At 38.0% G+C, this 22,928-nt stretch overlaps 1 protein-coding gene across 3 annotated transcripts in view; it reads left to right on the forward strand.

The window, feature by feature from the left end:
• The first annotated feature begins 5,994 nt into the window (after window positions 1-5,994).
• The window catches only part of trpm3 (transient receptor potential cation channel, subfamily M, member 3), a 98,465-nt gene continuing 81,531 nt past the window's right edge, over window positions 5,995-22,928 (forward strand). For all 3 annotated transcript variants that reach the window (XM_038306493.1, XM_038306500.1, XM_038306508.1), the window contains exons 1-5: window positions 5,995-6,118; window positions 9,823-10,024; window positions 13,144-13,357; window positions 15,117-15,241; window positions 17,289-17,460. In XM_038306493.1, the coding sequence (XP_038162421.1) occupies window positions 6,033-6,118; window positions 9,823-10,024; window positions 13,144-13,357; window positions 15,117-15,241; window positions 17,289-17,460 (799 nt within the window). In that variant the 5' untranslated portion in view covers window positions 5,995-6,032. The remainder of the gene's footprint in view (window positions 6,119-9,822; window positions 10,025-13,143; window positions 13,358-15,116; window positions 15,242-17,288; window positions 17,461-22,928) is intronic.

The following is a 22,928-nucleotide window of genomic DNA, read 5'->3' on the forward strand; positions in this document are numbered from 1 at the left end:
TTTGTGTAACTTTTTTCATTTTTGTAAAATGATTGCAAACCATAGGTAGTCATCAAAACGCAGTTAACAGAAAATATCTCTGCCTCATTTCTTTTTCATCACCCAGTTTATTTTGCATTTAGTGAAGAATCAGGCAAGGATATATGTAAATTGTAGAAAGCTGTTCTTTTATACTGCTTTGTACCTCAAACATGTATGTTTATATCCTAACTAAACCATTCAGACAGGATTTTTAAAGAAAGGAAGGAGAAGCAAAAGAAGAGAGTGGAGACATTAGGATGTTGATTGGATTTCGTTCTCAATTCACCTTCCTGCCACTGCCAATAACATAGAGGGGATACAATAGTAGGGGTGAGGAGGAGGAGGAGGAGCGAGCATGAAGGGGGGAGGTTGCGGATCTTGACTGTAATGGAGTCAGGACCCCTAACAGGCTGTCAGATGCTGGTTATTTGCTGCCGCAGTCACGCTCCACACTCAAACACCGTGCACACACTTCCAAGAGTCAATCCAATGTTTGACTTGACAGCTGGTGTGTTTGTGCTTGTGCATAAGTGTGCCCCCGTGATAAATATTAATTACACAATGGAGTGCTGGCCATGTGCCACCTCATCATTCTTTATCAGACCTCATAAACAGCATAGTAAGAGAGGGAATCAGAAAAGGACAGAGGTGACGATGTACTGCATAACCTTTTACATTGGCTTTAGTTGTTGGTTGTTTTAAGAGGTTTTTCACAGACAGCCTGTTTTTTCCCCCAGTAGATTACCATCTTTCTTTAACAGGATAATCAGAGTTTGTATTTTTTGAAAACTGTAGAGACGATCTACTTTATGCCAGGACATGTCAGCGGATGAATACACCATTATGGCAGAGCAGAGGAAGAATTGGGCTGTGGGGTAAAACAGTGGCATGCTGAGTCAACGTTGTCAGGCTAATCTGTAAACGCAGCCCCCTCTGCCCCACAGAGTAATGGTTAACCGTGGGAAGTCTGGTGTCAGGGTAAGTATGCAGGCCAGGCACGGTTGTGGACAGTTGCAGTGGGTTTTAGGGTGCCTTGGCGTGACAGGGTCAGTCAGGCGGATGAAGCGGGTGTTGTTGTAGTTGTGATAGTGAAAAAAGCCCTGTAAAAGCAGCTCCCAGCTTTGCTGACTGGGAGAAGTGTTGGGGCTGCTCTCCCACCGCAGAGAGCAGAAAAAAGACCACTTTTTTTGTCTTTGCTGTGCTTGGATTTCTTCAACGATTAGCTTCCTGTCTGACTGACAGATTAGGTCTTTCTATGGACCTCTGACTCTCAGTCTAAGCCCAGGAAAATTATTTTTCATTTCCATCTTGAGTTACAGCTAATGTCGGGTCAAACACCTAACAAACATCAGTCATACAAAAAATATATATATATTATCTATCATATCTGTTAAATATACAGAACAACATGCTTTGTTTCGCTTGGTTGGCAGCATGTAGATGACATTTGTTGGCTATTTATAGATGGTCAATTCCTTTGTATGAAATATTGTGGTAAGAAGTTTTGTTGGAAGACACATTTCCTTCCTCTTCAGGCTTGACATTTTTGTCAGCATGTTTTGTCAAAACCCAGATGGGCTTTCATGATGTAGAACTTAACTTTTATGAATTCATATTTTCTGGTATTTTTTATTTGGATTCAATCTCTTGGTTACAAACTGATACTTTTTTCTACATGTTTTCTTTTTTACTCCTTTCTCAGCATTTATTTAGGAGGTTTGTCTTGTTTCTGCTAACAATGACTTTTCTAACTAGGTCCAATATTCCAATATTCCCAACAATGGAGAATGAAATTGTTTTAATTTGTTTTAGGCATCTAACATGAAGGCATACAATTAATATCAAATTCACACCATATCAGTGTTAACCAATGAAACTCATGCACATAATAATAAATCTTATAGAGGGTTATAGCAAAGTAAATGAACACTAACACATTAATATAAAGTTGACCAAATATAAAAAGCGCTCTAAAAAGCTTTGCAGCCTGATTACGGCAAAACATACTGGTGGCATTTTTAGAAGAATTTTCAAAACTTCTAAATGTTCCAGGTCAAGTTCATAAATCTAAAAAGTAAGATTTAACAATAAACAAACCATTGAGGTGTTTCCAACAGGCAATGTTTAAGTGTTGACATATTTGGAAAAACTTGAAATGAACAGTCTAGTTTTTTGATTACCGTAACAAGAAACTGAGTAACATGCTGATTAGTATTGGAAGTGATAATGCTTAGTGGAAAAAATCCCACTACTGAAGAAAAGCACATTGAAGCTCATGCAACAACTTCTGACAAGAATTACAACAAGCAAATAAAATGTACAACATAGTCTATAGAATCGGTGACAAAGGGCAACGTTGGCGAAGTCCAACTCTCACCGGAAACGTTTCAGACTTACTGCATGCATGTGAAAACTGGTTGAGCGAACTCCCATGCACCCTCCAGGACCCTGCTGAGGTTGTAAAGGTGATACAGTGTTCCACAGCAAGAAGTGAGGAGTTCTGGATATGTCCCACTGGGAGGAGACCCAGAGGGAGACCCTGCACATGCTGGAGGGTCTATGTTTCTCGGCTGCCCTGGGAACACGTTGGGGTTCCCACAGAGGAACTGGCCCAAGTGGCTAGGGAAAGCGATGTCTGGGCCTCCATACTGAAGCTGCTACCCCCCGACCCAACTCCAGATTAGCGGAATAAGATGGATGGATGGATGGATGGATGGATGGATGGATGGATGGATGGATGGATGGATGGATGGATGGATGGATGGATGGATGGATGGACGGACGGACGGACGGACGGACGGACGGACGGACATAGCCTATAGACCAGGGGTGGGCAATTAATTTTTAAAAGGGGCCACACAAGAAAACTGACTTGTGTTGGAGGGCCGAACCAACAATAACATGAGCTTAATTCTGCTCAGTATTAATTTTTCCTATTGTAAAAAACATAGAATTTAATAGAATTTAATGGAAGAAACAATAATTGCATCAGTGTTTCATTTTATTTTTAACACGTTAATTTTCTCAAATACTGAAAGTGTTTTACAGTATATTAAAGATAAGCAACTGTCAACTTCATGCAAAAAGCAATAAATGCTTTTCATGTTTTACAGTTCATTTTACATGCTCAGTGGGAAAAATCCAGCCACAACACTTCCTGATGTATAATACAATGCAAAAATGTCCATTTCTGCTCAGGGTTAATTTCTGTCACTTTTTCCTGCATTCTCTTCAAAAGTCCAACATTTTTCCCAGTCAGATTTGGAAAACCATCTGTTGTCACACATGCCAGCTTGTCCAATTTTAGTTCCAACTTGTCCAAACACGCATTTACCTCCGTGAATAAATCACTCCCGGTTGTTGTCCCTTTCATTGACTGCATGGCTGCCAGCTCCTTCGTGATTTTAAAGTCTGCAGATATCCCACGTATGAAAATAAGTAGCTGGGCAGTGTCACTTACATCGCAGCTTTCATCCAAAGCAAGGGAAAATTTGTCGAAGCTGACCGCTCTGTTCTTCAGCTGAAGTTCCGGATTCCCCGCGATGTCCTCCACCCTCCTCGTTACAGTCCGTCGTGAGAGAGGCACGTTCTCAAAAGCTCCCTTTTTCTCCGGGCAATTTAGGGCAGCAGAGTCCAACAAACACTCTTTAATAAACTCCCCGTCAGAAAACGGCTTACTTTTTCTAGCGATTTTGTGGGATATGACATAACTTGCTTGACAGCTGCATCTCTGGATGTGCAAAGTTTTGTAAAAAGTCCTTGTTGGTTTTGCAGCTTTGCTAGCAAAGCATCCGACTCCTTTGCGCGCTCTTGGTCAGACGAGTTCTTGTATTTCTCCTCATGTTTGGTCACGTGGCGCTTCAAATTGTAATCCTTAAGCACGGCGACCTGTACACCACAAACTAAGCACACGGCTTTACCTTTGACTTCTGTGAATAAATATTTAGCAGTCCATGTCTTGTTGAAAACGCGGCATTCTGTGTCGATTTTCCTCTTTTTGCCGTGGGCTGACATGTTGAGGGCGAGCTTACCAGCATCACTTTTTTTTTCTTACGAGCATCACCTGTCGCCGTTCGCTTACGCATGTGCGTCACTACGTAAATATAAAAAAAAAAAAAGCAATGGCAGTCTTTTCAAAATAAAAGTAATACTGCCGTATTTCATGCTCAGATTAAATAGGCCTATTTTTTGATTTATGTTTTAATTTACTTGACTTCATGCGGGCCAGACAGGGACAGCCAATGGGCCGGATGTGGCCCGCGGGCCGTAAAATGCCCAGGTCTGCTATAGACCTTAACTGAGATAAATTTATGTTATTGCACATATTTTTTTGGATATGTAACATTCTGGCTCATAAAAATAAAAACCCCCAACAAGATCTTACTTTGGAGCCACAGGATTTGAATCTGTTTTCCAAAATATAGTACTAAAGAAGCAGCTGAAGGAAACATTTACAGGGAAATATAGTCTTACATTTTTGGCTAAATCTAAATAAACTGGAATGAATTAAATTAAGCCTAGAATAAAACTGTATAATAAGTTTAATATTTTTTCAATTTGACAAAGCAGAGACACATAGACTTTGAACTGGTCATTCTTGAAGCTTTAGTTTCACAAACTGAAACTAAAGTTGCACACTGCAAAAAATATAAATCTCAATAAGTTATTTTTTCTTAAAATAAGTGTGTTTTTCCTTGATTTGAGGAGGTAAGTAAGACACTTTGCCAATGGAACAAGACAATTTCCTTTTAAAATAAGAAAAAACTATTTTATCGTCTTATTTCAAGTAAATATTATCTAACTATCTTATTTTAAGAGTGAAAATACTCATTCCATTGGCAAATCATCTTATTTACCTGCTCAAATTAAGGCTAAATATACTTAATTTAAGCCATTTTTTACTTATTTCTGGATTGTTTTTGCAGTGCAGGAAATTAATTGAACAAAATCAAAAAAGTATGGGGAAAATTAAAATCAGAGAGCACAAACTTAAAGGTTTTTTTTAGAAGATTTTAATATAGTTTTTCCATTGAAGAATACCCTAAAAAATAATTTCAGAGATGAATGTGAGTATTTTCTACATTTCAGTAGGAGTGTTCAATAGTTATTCCAGTATATTAAACTAAATTTTAGCCATTGACCCTTGACACCTTCAGCCTATTTATATGTGTGAGGAGTACATAAATGGTTAAAACAGCTCTTTTCAACTTCATGCTGAAAAAAATAAGTTTTCAAAAATGTTTTTAATGTCATCAGTTTGGACTTTAAAGACATGCCAGTCCAATAGAGGGATGGTGTTTTTTGTTCCTAGATGTTTTTTTCTCTGTAAAGAGAGTACAGTGAGAAACCATGTCACTGCTACAGTATATCCAAACACTGAAACATATTTTGCAACGCCCGACTTAGACGGCCCACCTAGTGTAATAGACAAAAAGAAATTTTAAAAAATGTAAAACATTTGGAAGCGTGGAAAATATAGAGTACTCTTACTTGTGACTAAATAAAGAGCAGCTAGTGCAAGTCCTTCAAACATTTTTACCATTTCTGAAATTGGTATGCTTTACCTGCACAATATCCAGGCAAATACAGTACCTCTGTTAGACATTAACTTTCTACTTGGAGGAGTGTGTGTGTACGACTTTATTATTTTGCAGTGTCATTCCATACAGGTTGGAAACAAGATAATTGGATTCTGTTAGTCTCTCTAACCTGGACCACATGTGACTGCAGGGTATTAAAGTTTCATAAATGAACAATTAGACTGCCTGTTTGAAATCCCACATACCAAATTCTATCCGTTATTAATGTTTTAAGTGTGCACACATGAGTGCTTTGGATTCCCCTAACTTGAAAATGCTGCAATTTAAGTACAAACCATTTACCATTATCTGTCAACCATTGCTTAAACTGGAGAAATGCTAACATAACCAATGTTTCCTGGGTTTTAGCTGACGTTTCTCCATGGACATATTTTTATAGCACACTGAATTTTCTGTCTCATTTTCTGTCTCATGCAGGCACAGAAATCATGGATAGAAAGGGCATTCAGCAAGAGAGAATGTGTTCATATCATCGCGAGCACCAAAGACCCCCATAGGTGAGTACAGATGTTTGTATAGCTCAAATTTATGTTTTATTTCAGCCAGCTTAGGTCATTTGGATTTGTTTGACCTTTTTCTGACTCAAATCAATAGAAACTTTTTTTTTTTTTTTTCAAAAGTAAGGGTTGTGCAGATTTAGTGCTTCATGGGAAACTTTTAAGTGTAAGTTTATGATGGGTATGGTGACATCTTGACACTTATACAATAATTATAGATTTTCTTATAAATTTTGCAAGTTATTTGTTCAACAATGCTGTCAAATCGAAGATACATAAGAGCCTCTGCAGGGGTCATCTAAAGCTGATCTTGTTGAACTTGTCAAATCAGCCCTTAAATGCCAACATTAGACAAAAGTTAGCGTTATACTGTACATACAGTACACACACACAACCCCTCAACATGAAAGGTGAGTGTGTGGGAAGAATCCACAATTGCAGGGTCCTGGGAGTCCAGTTCTGATGACCTCTCCTGGACTTTTAACACCTAAGCTGTTATCAAGAAGGTCTAACAGCATCATCTAGACTTCCTGCAAATTCTCAGGAGGCACAACATAGGCAAGAAGCTGCTGCTGGCCTTTTAATGCTTGTCCATTGAGACCCTGCTGATGTACAGTTTTTCCACCTAATACAGGAACTGCACTAAGGCAGATAGAGTGAGGCTTCAGAGGACGCTCAGTGCAGAAGAGAGGATTGATAGCTACCCTCTCCCCTCCCTCACAGGCATATGCAGCTTGCAGGGCCTCACCAGAGCTCACAAAATCATCATGGACAGTTCAGCTGTTCAAGCTAGTGCTTTCTGGGAAACATTATAGATACATCAAATCTAGGGCAAACAGACTGAGAAATAGTGTCTTTATGAGAGCCATCATGAAATCCCATGCTGCTCTTATCTACTCTACCTCCACAGGATTACTCCATACATTTACAGTAATATGATTGTTTGTGAATGTAAGCACATAACTAATATCCCATGCAATATGTTTTAATCCCTTATCTTTACATACTGTATCTATCTTAGTTTTATGTTTAACTGGGAAATGTTTAACTTCATTTGGAAATAGTATTTTTGGTGGTAATTTCATTTGTCAGTACAGTAAATACTGTAAGCTCTCTAATCTCATGGTACATTGTATAACAACAATAAAGAGCATTGGACTTGCTTTGAAAAGCAATTACCAGGGGCGTTGCTAGGCACAAAGCTTTACTGGGGCACTGGCCCCCTACCGCATGTGCCCCTCCTGCCATACACAAATACAGACAAGCACACTGCCCCACCCTGATACATTCCTACCAAAATTACCAGTTGAGATATTAATGAGTGTAAGAGCATATTTGTTTTAACAAACATGAACATTTTCAACATTGCAGCTATAAAAAATAAGACAGTACAAACTTAAAAAAAAAAAAAGTTTCCTTATACACATTCTGAAGTAATCATTAATTCATAGGTTTCAGAGTTTTAGTTCAGGGGAAAGTTTAACTAAACCTGAACTAAGTTTTTCTTCTATTTTTTGAGCATTAAAGTGTACCTCCTATTTTTCATTTTTGCAAAGTGGTCAATCACTTGTGACTCAGCTTAGAAAGTTCTTCCTTTTCAACTGATAAAATAGCAAGATGATGGAGCCTGTCTTGTCCCATTGTGCACCTCGGCCAAGTGTGGAGACTTCTCAACACACTGAATGACCTTTCACAACTCCAGCTGTTGACTGGGATGGTGAGGGAGATCTGGATGACCTGCGTTAGTGTGGGGAACATGGTGTTATCAAGCAAGTTGAAAACACACTGCATATCCTTGATGACAAGGCTTTCTTTTTCAACCATAAAAAGCTTTCAAACCATTTTGAATTAAATGAAAGTTTTTTTTTTTCACTCCAAATTTGTCCTGGGGATAGTGGGACAACTTCACTTGTTTAGGACCATCATGCTTTCCCCCTAAGTCACTAATGTCCCCTTCTTGTTTGTGGACGCTGGTTGTTGCTTCCTCATCACCTTCATGGTCCTGTCTCTCCTGTCTCTCCTGTCTCTCACCTGTCTCTTGCCTGTCAGTCTCTCCTCCTCCTCCCTTTCCTACTCCAGCACCTTCATTCTCATTCTCTACAGCAAACATTAAAAAACGTTAATTTATAATTATGTAAATATCTATCATATGGCTAATAACGTCCCTAATGTAACTGCTTAGCTTAAATCACTAATTCACCACGGGACCTTACCTCCCTCTCTCTCATCTTGTTTTACTGCTTCCCTGTCTCTGCTTCGTGTGAGGAATTTCCTGATATCCATCTACAAACCAATTGCAGTCATTTTCAGTTAGTAGCCTATAAAGCATGTGGTTTCACTGGGAAAATAATAAAATTGACAGGTAAGAAACGTTATCAGAACGTTTCTTACCTGTCAATTAAAAAAAAAAATACGTTGCAGCCGCACAGTGTCCCATCCAACTCAGTTGAGAGCAGCGCGTTGATTTACCTGCAGTTCATGCAGTGACATGCGCTGACGTGGGGGCGCTAATACATCCTCAATTTGGAGTAAACAACACACTTGCTACGCATTTCAGTAGAAATATACGTCTCCTCCCGTTGGAATTATCTAAATTGATGCATTAAAAAAAATTTATCACTGTTGCAAATATTCATTAGATTTATACTGGGGCACAGTTCATTTATACTGGGGCACGTGCCCCAGTAAATGGGGTCTGGCGACGCCGATGGCAATTACTATTATTACAAAGTTAAAGGACGATTCAGCTTAAAGATCTAAAAATGAAGACGGCGACATTGTTCTGCCTAATTTTTACTGCTTAATGCTGCTTTTCCAAATGTCTAAGATGATTAGCTCTTCTAAACCAAGTCTGTATAATAGTGAGACTGCAGAAAGCAAAGCAGTTAGAAGAATTAGCAAAGCAGTTAGCACTTTGAGTGGTTGCATGTTGGTTATCTGTGGTAAAAAAAAAAAAAAACAGCTCTGTGGTTAAGCCGATTTTAATAAGCTCCACACAAAAACTATACACAAAAACCATAAAGACTGTTGATTAAAAAAACACATTAGCAAGATTACCCCAATCAACTGAATGCAAAAGATCAAGATAGAAATGAAAAGAGATGTTTTTGTATTAAAAGCATTAATAGTTTGTTCATGCTCTTGGCAGAGGAAGGAAAAGAGAAAACATTCAGTGAGAGAAGAAAGAGAAATGAAGTCAGAATCAAAGCCTCCTATGTCTCTTCATCCAGTGACTTTTATTTTGCCATAATCACAAAATTGAAAAGCTTGGGTTTTAGGGTGCCTTGGCCCATTCAGGAATCACACGATTCCCGACTGTCATTCTGCCAAGTTACTGAAATGCAGAAGAAGGCCAGAACAAATAGAAAAAAAACAGTTGTTTTAAGAGGAGCGAACAAAAAGGGACAGAGTCTATGAGCTGCTGCACAGGCCTGCAAATCCTTCATCTCTCCTCCTCCCTATAAGAAGATGAAAGCGAGATGACAAGCTGCCACTTCAGCCTTCTCCCCCTCTTACACCCGATTATGGCAGCTTTTCACACTCTTTTCTCTGTCACTGTCTATCACAGTCTATCTTCTCATTCGTACTGTTACAGCCGCTTTGTCTAGGGATCACACTTCACAACATTTCAATTATTTCAAGTAAAGCCCTGTGAAATACGTCGATCTTTACCCGGCTCTCACCTTTTTTTCCTTCCTGTCCAGGTGCTGTTGTGGTCGTCTCATAGGTCAGCATGTGGGTTTGCCGCCCGGCATCTCATCGAGCCAAAATGACAAGGCAGAGCGTTTGGGCAAGAATGACAGCCTGTCAGAGAAGTGGTCAATCAGCAAGCACACACAGCTCAGCCCCACTGATGCCTTCGGTACCATCGAGTTCCAGGGAGGAGGACACTCCAACAAAGCCATGGTGACTCCTGCATGTTAAGAGCTGCAATTTAGGGATGCAGCAAGATCCTTTGCAACAAAAGTAGTCAAAACTTAGCAAGTTGCTCATCTTAAAACTGTCAAAAAGAGCTATGGAGATTTACCCATATTTTCAAAATATCTTTATGCCCATATGGCTATGTGCCTTCTACAGGTCAAAAGTCAGATTTGGATTGGAATCCTAAGATGCAATAAATCATGTTAATGACATTCACTTGTGTTGCGCAAAATGCAGACAGAGTAACTCTGACAGCAGGTGGATGATGATGTCTACGTTTGTGACTGATTTACTGATTAAGACTCATTACAGTACAACAATAAAAAACAACTGCAAAGATTCCTGGACTATATTCTAAAATATTTATCAACTGGATAAAGCCATCTAAACAGTGAATGCATGAAGCCATACAGGCACGTTTATGCACTATTAGGTTGAAAATAAATGAAGATTTTAAAATTAGCAAGCCTTTTGCGTTATAGGTTTAGGTAGTGATGGTATCAACGGGATAAAGAAGCAAAAGAATCTATTTCTGTTCTGTTTCAAAACAGATTATAAATAGACTCTAGGTTGGCAGCAAAGGCAAAGAGAAGATAATGGTAGATGTGCGTGGGTATGTGAAAGGAATTGTCCTGGAAAGTAGTCACATGAAAGCTGTGCTAGATAAATATAGATACACCTTGTTGGATGGTTTCGATGGATAATATTGTTTATGTTTGTTGAAAGCAAAAGATCTCATAACAAGACGTAATCCACCTAAGCCTGCAGTTTTCTGTAAATGACTCAATTTAACAAGATTACTGTATGAGTGAGTTCTCAACAGGAAAATTCCTAACACAAAAAATTAATTAGGCCCATGGAATTATGATAGGAATGTATAAAGACTTGTTGTTTTTAAGCAAAATAATATCTCAGATAACTATGAGATGACAAAAGTTGGTCAATCCATTTTAGTAAGTAGTTTGGAGTTGAATTAGGTTAGGTAGGGTGACCAGATGACTTCCTTTTCCCGGACATGTCCTACTTTTCATACCTATAAAAATGTCGAAACACACTGGGCACTCGAACCGAGCAGTCACCTCCAGGGCTGGTCCAGACGGGGCTAGGGAGCCAGCGGAGGACGGAACAACTTAACCCAACTCCGGGATGGTAGCCTGGACATCGGCTGCCCCGTGCTTCCCCCCGCCTGCCTTACCGCTCCCCAGCCCTCCTCTTCCTCTCTGTTGAGGTCTGGTCCAGTCAGCGGCGCAGCAGTCGATGCTTCATACCCCCCCAAAAAAGAACAAGTGTCCTCCTTTTCAGAAACCCAATTCTGGTCATCATAGGGTTAGGTCATCTCCTGAGCTGATTCTTCATGATACAACTTTTTCTTCAAACAAAAACTAAGTCTATTTACAGGACAAAGTACTCTAACTGTTTGAGACATTTCACAGCTATAAAGCTGGGCATACACTGTGCGATTTTTGTCAATTGTTGCATGCAGCTACAGCTGTGCAGGTTTTCGTCGTACAGTGTGAGTTCACAGCTCACGATGTATGTTCTCACACTGTGTGGCCCGACGCTCTGAAGCGATCCACCTGATGACACTGTACGTCTAAAAACGCAGTGAGATGGTGCTACTGGGACTCAGCTATCCGGAAGCCAAACAAGCAGAAGAAGAATATGAAGCTCAATAGAATGAAACGTGCTGCTTTGGCAATTTGTGCAATTTTGTGCTGAAAGCCCTAAAAAGAAAATGCAACGACTTATTTGGACAAAGACATGGCTGAGCAAACGTGGCTACTACGGTCTGTCAATTTTACTGAAAGAATTCCATTTTCTCCCATGCCTCTGTGTTGTTGTCTGAGAGGAAGAGGAAAAAGAGTCCTTTTCTGTGCATGCCCACTGAGCGATCTGCCCACGACCACCTTACAACGGCCGACTGAATTTCAAACATGTTTGATTTTCCCCCGACCTTACAGATCGGCCCGAAAAGGGAAAAAAATCGTACAGTGATGCCCAGCTTACGTCTTACTGTTTTTCAAACATACCAGGAAGTTCTGCGATTGGTTTGGATGAAGTGACTATTTTAGGTCCTGGCAAAGGTTTTCAGTTATATTTAGGTTTAGACTTTTACTGTCTTAATCTTTTACATGTATATTGTTTGTTGTAAGCCACTTAACTGAAACTCTGACTATATAATTTAGTATTTTAGTACAATAGTCCTGCTGGATGGTGATCCTCCTTCCTGGTAATATTTTTACAGCCTCCAACAGGTTTATTCATTCATGCAAGAAAAAAAGTTTGAACCCTCGCCCTTAGGGTCAGATTGTGACTTACATGAATGGGTCATTAACAAGCCTCTGTGGCACAATGATATATACCAAGGATACAATCGCTTCAAGTATGCTGAAGCAGCAACACATTGAAACATTCAGAAAATTGGCCCTTGAGGACTAGGGTTGGGGCAACAACAGAATCTTTATATATATATGTTATACAATCTTTGGCAAACTGTGAATTGGACTTGAATTGGACTTGTGGCTTTTTTAACAATAGCTTTTACAATAGCTTTTATCTAGCTTTGATTTGTCATATCTATTTTATAATTTTTTTTTGGTAAAGGCCAGACTATTTGTGAGCACATAGTTGTCCTTTGAACTGATTTTCCCACTGTGCTGCAGAATTCTGCAGCTGCACCAGAGTATCATTGTCTACTTAGATGCTACTATGGTTAACTTTTTACATGGAACACCATGTCCAGGAAGTTCCGCAATTGCACACTTTTCTTTTCATTTTGTGATAATGCACTAAACAACATTGTGCAAGTTGTACATCACATAACCTTGGACTGAATGACTTTTCCTTGTTCTGCTCACTTTTGTCAGAGGCCACTGGTTTCACTGAAAGTCATTTAAAGATACTGTAATAGATCAATCATGGCTAAAACACAATTCAGTTTTACAATTGAAAAAAAAAACATTCTGCATTCCAATTCATCTTTTTATTTCCACATCTAAAGTTTGCATTAATTAAATAAAAATAATGACAGTTAAAGGGATGGCATTGCTTACAGACAGCTTTTTGTGTTTACTAACTCCAGATCTATTTTGCTCTATTTACAGTATGTGCGTGTGTCTTATGACACCAAGCCTGACCTGCTGCTCCACCTGATGACAAAGGAGTGGCAGCTAGAGCTTCCCAAGCTGCTCATCTCAGTTCATGGAGGCCTTCAAAACTTTGAGTTACAGCCTAAGCTCAAGCAGGTCTTTGGCAAAGGGCTCATCAAGGCAGCAATGACTACAGGGGCTTGGATATTTACAGGAGGCGTTAATACAGGTAAAAAAATAAAGAAATGAACAAAACACTGTGATATTTTATATTTCACAAGACATACTGAAAGTTCTTTCCCTTTTTTACAACATCCATAATAGAGGAAAAAGAAAAGGAAGTGAAAACAACACATCAACCTCATATTGAATCTTACTTGCACTGTGCAGGCAAATACTGGTTTTACAAATGAAGTGGGCACTTCAAACAGGAGTATGATGAGTATGTGGAAACGTTTCACATGAATGATTAGCTATTAAAGAGCTCTTTGTCAAGCCAGTATAGGCTCTCAGGATGATGAACCACTGGATCCAGGTCAAATTACTCAGTGGGCGGTTAGCAGTTCATGTTCACTCAACTCAAATTACACACACTTAAAGTAGCACCAGACACATGGAGATATGCCAGTGATTTATTAATTACAGGACACTGAATTACACTGATGTCAAACAGACTGAAAGGCGTCTTTTAAATCAACATGTGGCAGGCCATGGAATACTAACTGTTCTTTATGTGGTTTTAGGCATGCCAAACATATTTGTAGAGGATACATCTTTACATCTTTAATCATTTATAACAATTTGCTGTAACAGAATTTTAAGCTGGTCAATATATATCGGTCCACAGTTTCCCCAGTGCTGTTTAAAGAGGATGCAACACAGCAGTAAATATGCCCCTTTTTTTTTTTTACTTACTGGCATCTCCTTTAAAGAACATGATGTTTTAAGGTGTACAAATGTTTCTTCATGGATTGTAAAATTATTCTGCATTTCAGATTGAGGCTGCTTTATCCAAAATGAGAATTTGCATTTTGTTCAGAGTCATTACCCTGTTCCAATCGTATCTAAATTTTAACTCCGCTTAGGGAGTTCTTTTTTATGACACCTAACATATTTTTTTATTTTAAAATAAATGCTGGAGACAAAATAGTATAATAGATCATTCAAAAAGCATAAATCTTTCTAAAAAGTCAATCTAAGACCTAATGATAATATATGGATGACCCAAGTTAACACTTAAAACTCTGAAATATGTTTTTTGTATAATCACACAAAAATAAATCTAATTAAAGGCCCAAAATTAAAATCAAAGTAATTTTGATGATGGTTATAATGACACGTGGAAAGATGTAATGTTTTGCCCTTCTGCTCAAAAGCATATCCATTAGGAAGTATTATTGATGTATTTGAGAAATATTTAGTTTCACACCTACCTCTATTTACCTCTAGTAGATAAGATTATTTGAGCATCTGTTTTCACTGCTTTTGAGTTCCTCAACAATGTTATTTTCAGTAAATACAGATTTCTATAAGAAGAACAGCCAGGGTTGCAATCTTTAATACAACAAATTAAAATACTTAAATAGAAAACATTACAGTATTGAGAGATACAGGATTTCCACACTTGAATACAAAAAGGAACAGGGTGTAAGATTTAGTGACAGATTGGGTACAGAGGCAAGAGAGCTTGAATAATAGATGGAAGTCTGTACTCGATGGACAGTGGGTGGAGGTGGAGAAAGAATGAATGTCAGCTGGAGAAATGTGATAAGATGGCCTCCGGGCATGACTGCTGCTCCCCTGAGGATGACACCTAGGTGCTTTAAGAAGTGTTTGCGTATGGCTTCATGTGGGTGTCTATTCATCTTTTGCTGCTAAAAGATTCTGTCAAAATATCATGGCAGAGTGCATGGTCATGACATTAAGCTGTTAATTGATTGTGACAATATTGTTCCCTTTATTCCTGTCTCTGAATCTTTCAATCAAAGGGGTGATCCGCCACGTGGGGGACGCGCTGAAAGACCACGCCTCCAAATCAAGGGGCAAAATCTGCACTATTGGTATAGCTCCATGGGGCATCGTGGAAAATCAGGAGGACCTTGTTGGCAAAGATGTAAGTCTCAGCCAAGCGTCTTTACTCATTAGGAACTTGTATGCTTGAGAACTCATTTGAGTGGCTGCTCTATAAACAAAATGTGTAAACTGTCTCTCACCAATTGACAGGTTGCAAAATGCTCACAGTTCATAGTTTTGTTTAATATATTTTTTTTTGGGATCCCTATTAGCTCCTGTACCTATTAGACCTTTGCCCTAGGGTTCAGCCTATTAGCGGGGCTGCAGAGTTAGGCAATGACATTCCTGATAAACACTTTCACAGTGAGTTGCACAATTGGCAGATCCTAATAAGACCGCAGAGTTCCTGCTGACTCTTTGAGATATCTGGGAGTCACCATTATATTCTCGCTATGATTTCATCAGAATGTGCCACACTGGGTCCTGCTGAACAAGTCAAGCAGAGCCAATTAATGTCAGCGACTGAAATAGGATGATCGAATGCTGGGGGACTTATTTTCTCACTTGATTAGTCTTAACTGTGAGCCTAATGATGAGAATACATTACCTCATATCCTTTGGCATCGCTTCAGTTCACCATGCGCTAGCTTCTGGGAAACTCACCCTTTATGGATATCAGCAGTTTTCAAGGCGATGTGTTTTTGTTTTAGAAGCTTTTAAACGCATGAACAGTGTAAAACAATTCATAAGACGATTGTATTAGGAATTGGTTCAGATTTAGCATCTAACTGTAAAAAGGATTCAGTCTAAGAGTTAATATAGAGAGCTCGGCCTGCAACCTGATCCTATAGATGGATGGATGGATGGATGGATGGATGGATGGATGGATGGATGGATGGATGGATGGATGGATGGATGGATGGATGGATGGATGGATGGATGGATGGATGGATGGATAGATGGATAGATGGATAGATGGATATATGGATGGATAGATGGATAGATGGATGATCAGCTGGCTGGCTACACAGATGGACAGATGGAAAGGCAAAAAGCAACAGCTTATATTTTTGTGCTATAAAAAAAATTGGAAGAAAACCTTCCAGTAAAACTTTATTATTCCCTGGATTCATGTTTGAAGGGGCAGCTAGCTCTCTTATGTAACAGAAAGGCTGGGAGAACCCATTTTTTTTGTGAGCGAGAAAACCCCTCTGAATATTTGGAGGGCTCATATGAGCAGATTTTAGAGTGACATTCTCACACAATGCTGGAAAATGGTGAAGTAAAAATTTATTTTTGAGGACAAGGACATTTTCAAATCTGCTAGAATTCCTTAAATTCCTAAAATAGATGTAGGCATATGAGAGGAGAAAGAACAGGGATTGAAGGGGACAGCACAGAAAACAGGAGCAAGCAGGTATGCAGAGCCAGTTGGTATTTATAGAGAAAAATGGCAAGAAGGGAGTGTGCGAAGAGTGGGCATTTCCATGTGTCCAAACTTTGAAGATCTCCAATACAGGTTGTAATGTCCACGTGTTGTTCTTCTTGTCTGCAGCCATTTGCAATACTTATAGCGTGAAAACTAACAAGTTTGTTGCAGTTCTCCTTTGATCTTTTTTTAGATAACTCTTCTGGATGCAATGAAAGCATGTTTTGTTAAACCATACCTGTTATGTTCATCAGATTGGCTCATTATCCATGCCCAAAGGGACATATGTATTCTTGTGAGATTTGTTGGATCATGGGAGAATTCATTACTTCATCCTCTTGGCTTTGATGGTAACATGACAGGGTTATTTTGTAGTGTAGTCAAATATCAATTGCTTTAAGCTTTTACAGTGGAAAAATGTTTGAAAACCAAAATGTCTTTAGGTTGTAGGATAAGTAGAGCAAAATTAAAGGATTACTTTGAAATATGGTTAAAGTACTGTGCTAGAAGGATTTCCTCAGCAGTTTTTGTTTAACTGGATTACTTAATCTGATCTAACTTTGATGAAGATAAAAAGTCCCTTACTTGTAAAAATATATTTACAACAAACTTGCTTGATTATTCTGCATAACAAACCAGTTCATGAGCTCATTTAACACTCCCTTTTACTTTGTATGTTTATACTTCTCTCTCACCTTTACTGTCTTCCCTCTCAAAGGTGGTGCGTCCTTACCAAACCATGTCCAATCCCATGAGCAAGTTGACGGTTCTCAACAGTCTCCACTCCCACTTCATACTGGCTGACAATGGCACCACAGGAAAATACGGAGCTGAAGTCAAACTGCGGCGCCAGCTGGAGAAACACATTTCCCTGCAGAAAATCAACACACGTGAGTGGACTTTAGCATATCTGAGAGGGTCACCTGCAGGCTGACCTGTGTGTTTTCCAAATCATGGACTCTGCTTTTAAAATAGCATTATGAAGGTTTGATTATTTCATATAGAGCAATACTACTCAGATAGTGGGTTTTCTGTATTGCTTTATATAAATAAAGCCTTAAACCCATTTCTTTCATAACCCTTGCAGGTAATATTTTTAGGCAGCAGAACAAAACTTGATTAGCCTAGGGGATTTTTTTCAAAACCTCCTGACCAGCTCAGATTGGTTTCATATGTAAATAAAATGCTCAAAAAGTATGAAAACTACTATCTTTTGCTATAACAAAAATGAAAGCAAATCAAACATAAACCATCATAAATTATTATGTCCATACTGTTTTAGAACATTTTTTAAAAGCAATATTTACTAGTTAGGATTGACATCGCCACAAAGCAGGCTTAAATCTGGGGCAACAAAACTTTTGCTGAGTTTTGCTGACATGTTAAGACACCTATCGAGGAATCTTTGTGAAATCTGTTGACTCTAATGTGAACTGACAGATCAGAGTCAAGTCTGATTGCCAACACTTTAAGCCTGTGGGGTGGTTGCCACAACCTGTTTGATTGTTTGAATTTGCACAGGATTTCACATTGTATTTTGCACTGACATTCTGGCATTTGCTCAATACTACAATAACGAACAAAGTATATGTTTCTTTTATTCTCTTTAAATCTAAGCAAAGCATCTGACCTCTTACCTCCCCAATATTTACTCCCAACTTATTGTGTCACAATTCAGTTTGGCCCTCTGTTTGGATAAAGGGACAAAAGTTTGATTCTCATGTTGAGTCATTGACAGCGCTTAAGGTGCACTGGTGGCTGGTCATTTGTGATCTGTCATTGGGAACCTGTTTCCTGCTCTTGCTGCAGAGACTAAGTAAAGTAGCAAGGTGAACAAGACCATCCATCACATCAAAGATGTGTTAAATGCACGCCCAGAGAATTTGGCCTCATGAACAGACTAATGGTGCCTATAAAGGTAACAGCAGCAAATGGAGGGAAGCTCATTTTACATGTCATGCAATATTAAAGGCATATATAGGAAAGAAAAAAATTTCCTTTTTAAACTTGTGCAATGAAACTTTAAGCCACTTCACATGTTTTCAGTGGATAAAACCACCAACAGTATCTTCAACATATCAGAGAATTTGTGTCAGATTTTTTTTATCACTTAGCTGTAATCTGGATTTTTGAAGTTCTTGTGGAGAAAGGGTTTGCTCCTTTCCCCTGACCCTTCAGCTCATGTTGGTACAATGCAAAATGAGGTGTACCAGTGGAGGAATAGTGCTATGGGGGAAAAGAAGTGAAAATGTTAATTGCAGCTTTAGCTCCAGTAACGAGAATACTTTAGACAATTATGCACCAACAGAACAACAGAACAAATACGTAATAATTTCTGTTCTTCTAAATGTGTCAATGTTGTTTTTAATAACATTAGGCTTCTGCAATATATTTGTAATTTTCCTTATTATGAGCCAGAAAACACAAATTCTGTGTTTCTCCTATTCTTTTGATTCTACAAACAAGAACAAACACCTAGAACTGAAGAAGCCTCATAAGAAAGATTTTTGAACCAAATATAACAAAATAAATACTTCTCCACTCATGTTTGATTTTGTCATGAATTCTGTTTGTGCAGATTCCCTTTGGATGTTGGAAAAAAACGAAAGCACTCAGTGCTTAATTTAGGAGCTGCAGAGAGCTCCCAGAGAGTCAAGAAGCAGGTTTAACCAAGTGAAATGCCATTATCAAAATTGTCAAAGCCACTTTTTCTCACTGCCGGAACAGCTGCTGATGTTCGGTGGTAGTGACATTATGAGGCTATGTTGAATCAAACTGTGCTTAGCTTTTGAAGATTCAGGAAAACTGTCTGGATTTAGAGATTCTGCAAATGTGCTTTCTTCTCTCCTCATCTGCCAGTCATGTGACCTGTGGACTTCCCTTTGTCATCCTATGCCTGGAGTCATGCCAAAAGGGCTGGGAAGGCAAAGGGATGCCCAGATGTCATGGAAGCATCATCTTTTTCAATTTTCTCCTCATATTATTTTCGGGCTTAAAATCAAGGTGAGCAGAAGTAGTTGTGGTGTTCTACAAAATACGCAACAGTGTCGATTTTGGTGCTATTTGCATAATTTACAGAAGGATCATCCTCAAATCCAGCGGTACACTTCAACTAAGCTCTCTGAAAACTGGTTATTTCAAGCCATATTTTAAATAGTCTGAATTTTAGCTTTTTAAATATTTTGATAATTTGAGAATCATGTAGAATAGTGTAGTATATAGCTTCAAATGTTTTCAAATTGTATATGGCGTTCCATCATTGAATAATGAGCCAAGGGCAAATTTTCAAAGCTATTAAAGAAATTACAAAGATCTAAAAACTATCACTTATTTTTTGTAATTAGATCGCCTGATTCAATATTTTGTTTAGACATATTTTGTTGCCATTCCAGGTTAATGTATTTTAAATTCTTTATGCACCATATTTATATATTAAGAGACTGGAAATGTTTCCCATTCCTTACAATTTATTTGGAGTTCAGTCAGATTGGATGTAGAGCTTTTACAATTACTGATTTTATAGTCTGGTGCAGTTGGATTGATCTCGGTTATAGTTCTGGCTGTATGTTTGGTGTTGCTGTCTATGGAAAAAGGGAGCTCCAACCCAGTCCCAAATCCTTTAACAACCTCTAATAGAATATCCTCTAACCAACAGTCCCTGTAAAAAACGACTCAACAACATTAATGTCACCATGTTACACTGTGAAGATTCTGTACTCGGGATTATTTACACGTTTTTGTCACCAATTGTGTTTTGCATGTTTTTTATTTATCCAGAGCATAGTTTAATATATTTGCCAATTTCTCTACATGGCTTGTAGCAAGCAACAAACACATGTCTTTTTTGATTTTGTTTCCTGAAAAGCTTTGTTATTGACAAGATTTGTAGAGTGCATGACAAATAGTTGTCCTTACAACAGACTCTCCCATGTGAGCTGTGGAAATGATGAATAGAGCAAAGCTCAGTAGGATATTCAAAGCATTTGGAAATAGTTTTATTATCTAGCCCTACTTTGATATGTCCAAAACTATATTCCTGACCTTCCTGTTGTGCTTCTTGGTCTTCAAAAGGATCTTTGTCTACTGATATTCTCTCCTTAATAATCATTCCTGTTTCCATATAAATTTAAAAGTAAGGACATACAAACAAAGGGGGTAGAAAAAAATATTTGTTTACAACATTAAGTAGTTAATTTGCATTTTTTTTAAAAACACGTCAACATCCGCACTTATAGCACATTTTCTATAAGATATTTACCATATCACACAAAATTAATAAGTATGTCATGAGATTGATTGATTGAATCAGCTGTTTGCTCACCGTCAACACCACATATGACTGCCTCCACACATTTTTGCAACAAAAACTTCTGGAAAGGAAACCTATGGAACAATCCCTCTTCCTTTGCCCCAACATTTCACTGCCCCCCGTCCGTCTGTTAACTTGGCAATCTGGAAGAACTAAATATAAATTCAAAGCAAGTCACAATGCCCCATCAAACACCCTGACTGCTGCCAAAACTCAACTGAAAAAAAGGCATGTTTTCAATTATCGCTTTTTAATTCTTTTTATCCTTCCTCCCTACCGAATCTCTGTTGGGATTCCTTAACTTGAACAAGAACAAATTGAGTTTTTGGTTTAAAAACATGTGTTAAAAAGGCTATGTTATTATTTTGCACAATTTCTGTCTCTCATCTGCTGGATATTGTACATACCAGGCTTGTTTCTCAATTTTATTACCTGTGCATAGCTAGTTGTGGACTGCCATGATTTTTGCTACACCAATGCCTCCCACTGAATCCAGATATTTGCCCAAGGTGCTGTCACAAGCTGTAATACAAAAAGATGAGTAGAGAAAAATGTAACTACAAGCTCTATTTTCTGTGTCATGTAGTCACATAGGCTGTACACAAACATGGGATAAAAAGGAGTAAGGTGTGTAGATAGGCCTAATCTCCTGCTGTGGTGTTTTGTTTCTTTTCTGATGTCTTGCCGATTTTACTACTAATACTGCTGCAGCTGTGTGTGAATTTACAGGATATAACCCTTAATATAAATTGGCCTCACAGCACAACAAGCTTAAAATAGTTTCAGAATCAATAATTTTAAACAAACAAATAATATTTTACCATTGCAATTGTTTTAATGGTAATTTTGGGTCAGGTTATTTTTTTTAATCTATATATGAATAATCTAATCTATGGACTATTATAATGTAATCAAATGAACCATGCTATATTTCTCTTTGAATGTGTAGATGGCATATGTCCAAACCCACTGCAGAAAAGTTTTGCATTCCTTGAACCATTCTGTGCTGAATGCAGTTTATTTTACCTCGGAACCTTTTCAGTATCTTGTACTCTTAAAAACTAGAATGCGTATTAAAAACAATAAAGGGACAGCTCAGCTTAACTAAATGTATTAAGATAAAAGAAAAATCAGCAAGAAAATGTTTGGTAATACAATATGCTTCAAGTGCTCCCTTCTTGAGAGAGGTGATGCCAAATGGTTGGAGACTGTTTTACTTAAAAACAAGTTCAGTTAAGTTGTTATTCATAAATACTTTGTGCTTTTTAAACAAAGTAGAACATGGTGTAACATAGGTGCAAAAACACTCATTCCAGACAATGTTTAAACAATAAACAAATATCTTACTTTCATTAAAAGGAAAGGAATTGTTAAAAAACTGCAGATAGTGGTAAAATTAAGGAAATTAATTATAAAAAAAAAACAAACAAAAAAAAACTGCAGATAATGGTAAAATTATCAAGGACGCCATAAAATTCTAACCAGAAAGAGAAAGATCTGAAAAACACTATTAAAGTGTATGGAGACATTGTCATAACACAATACAATGATCAGCTTTAGGGTGATCGGTAAAACCCGAAAGTAACTGTTTAAATAAGAGGGAACCGATATGAAGCCAAAACTTTACTTTAGTAAGTAAATAATAAATCACACATTCACAGACTGTTGTCGTAAAGTGTTTCACAAGAAGGGAAGCCAAACATGACATAATCGTACATGCATGTCATAAATTGTAGGCATAACTAAAACTTCATGGAATAAAAATGTCTCTCTCTGTTTTTTGAAAGAATTTAAAGTCTAAACTCTTAATTTAGAAGGTGTTTTGCAAATGAACACCCAAATTGATCCAAGGAGTATGGAGCAACATATTCTTATCTGATTAAAGCAAGACTGTTTCTTGGGGTTTATGGGCTTCAGAAAGATTTTCTGGGAACCCAAAACACTGAATTCAAGTCACAGTAAGCTGTGAATCACAGTGATTAAGTCATTGTGGTATGGAAATTTATATTAAACTATACTTTCATGTCTTATTTATTTTATAATAGGTAT

The sequence above is a fragment of the Cyprinodon tularosa genome, unplaced genomic scaffold, assembly GCF_016077235.1.
Source record: "Cyprinodon tularosa strain WSP-4 unplaced genomic scaffold, ASM1607723v1 ctg1155, whole genome shotgun sequence".
In the NCBI taxonomy this organism is placed as follows: Eukaryota; Metazoa; Chordata; class Actinopteri; order Cyprinodontiformes; family Cyprinodontidae; genus Cyprinodon; species Cyprinodon tularosa.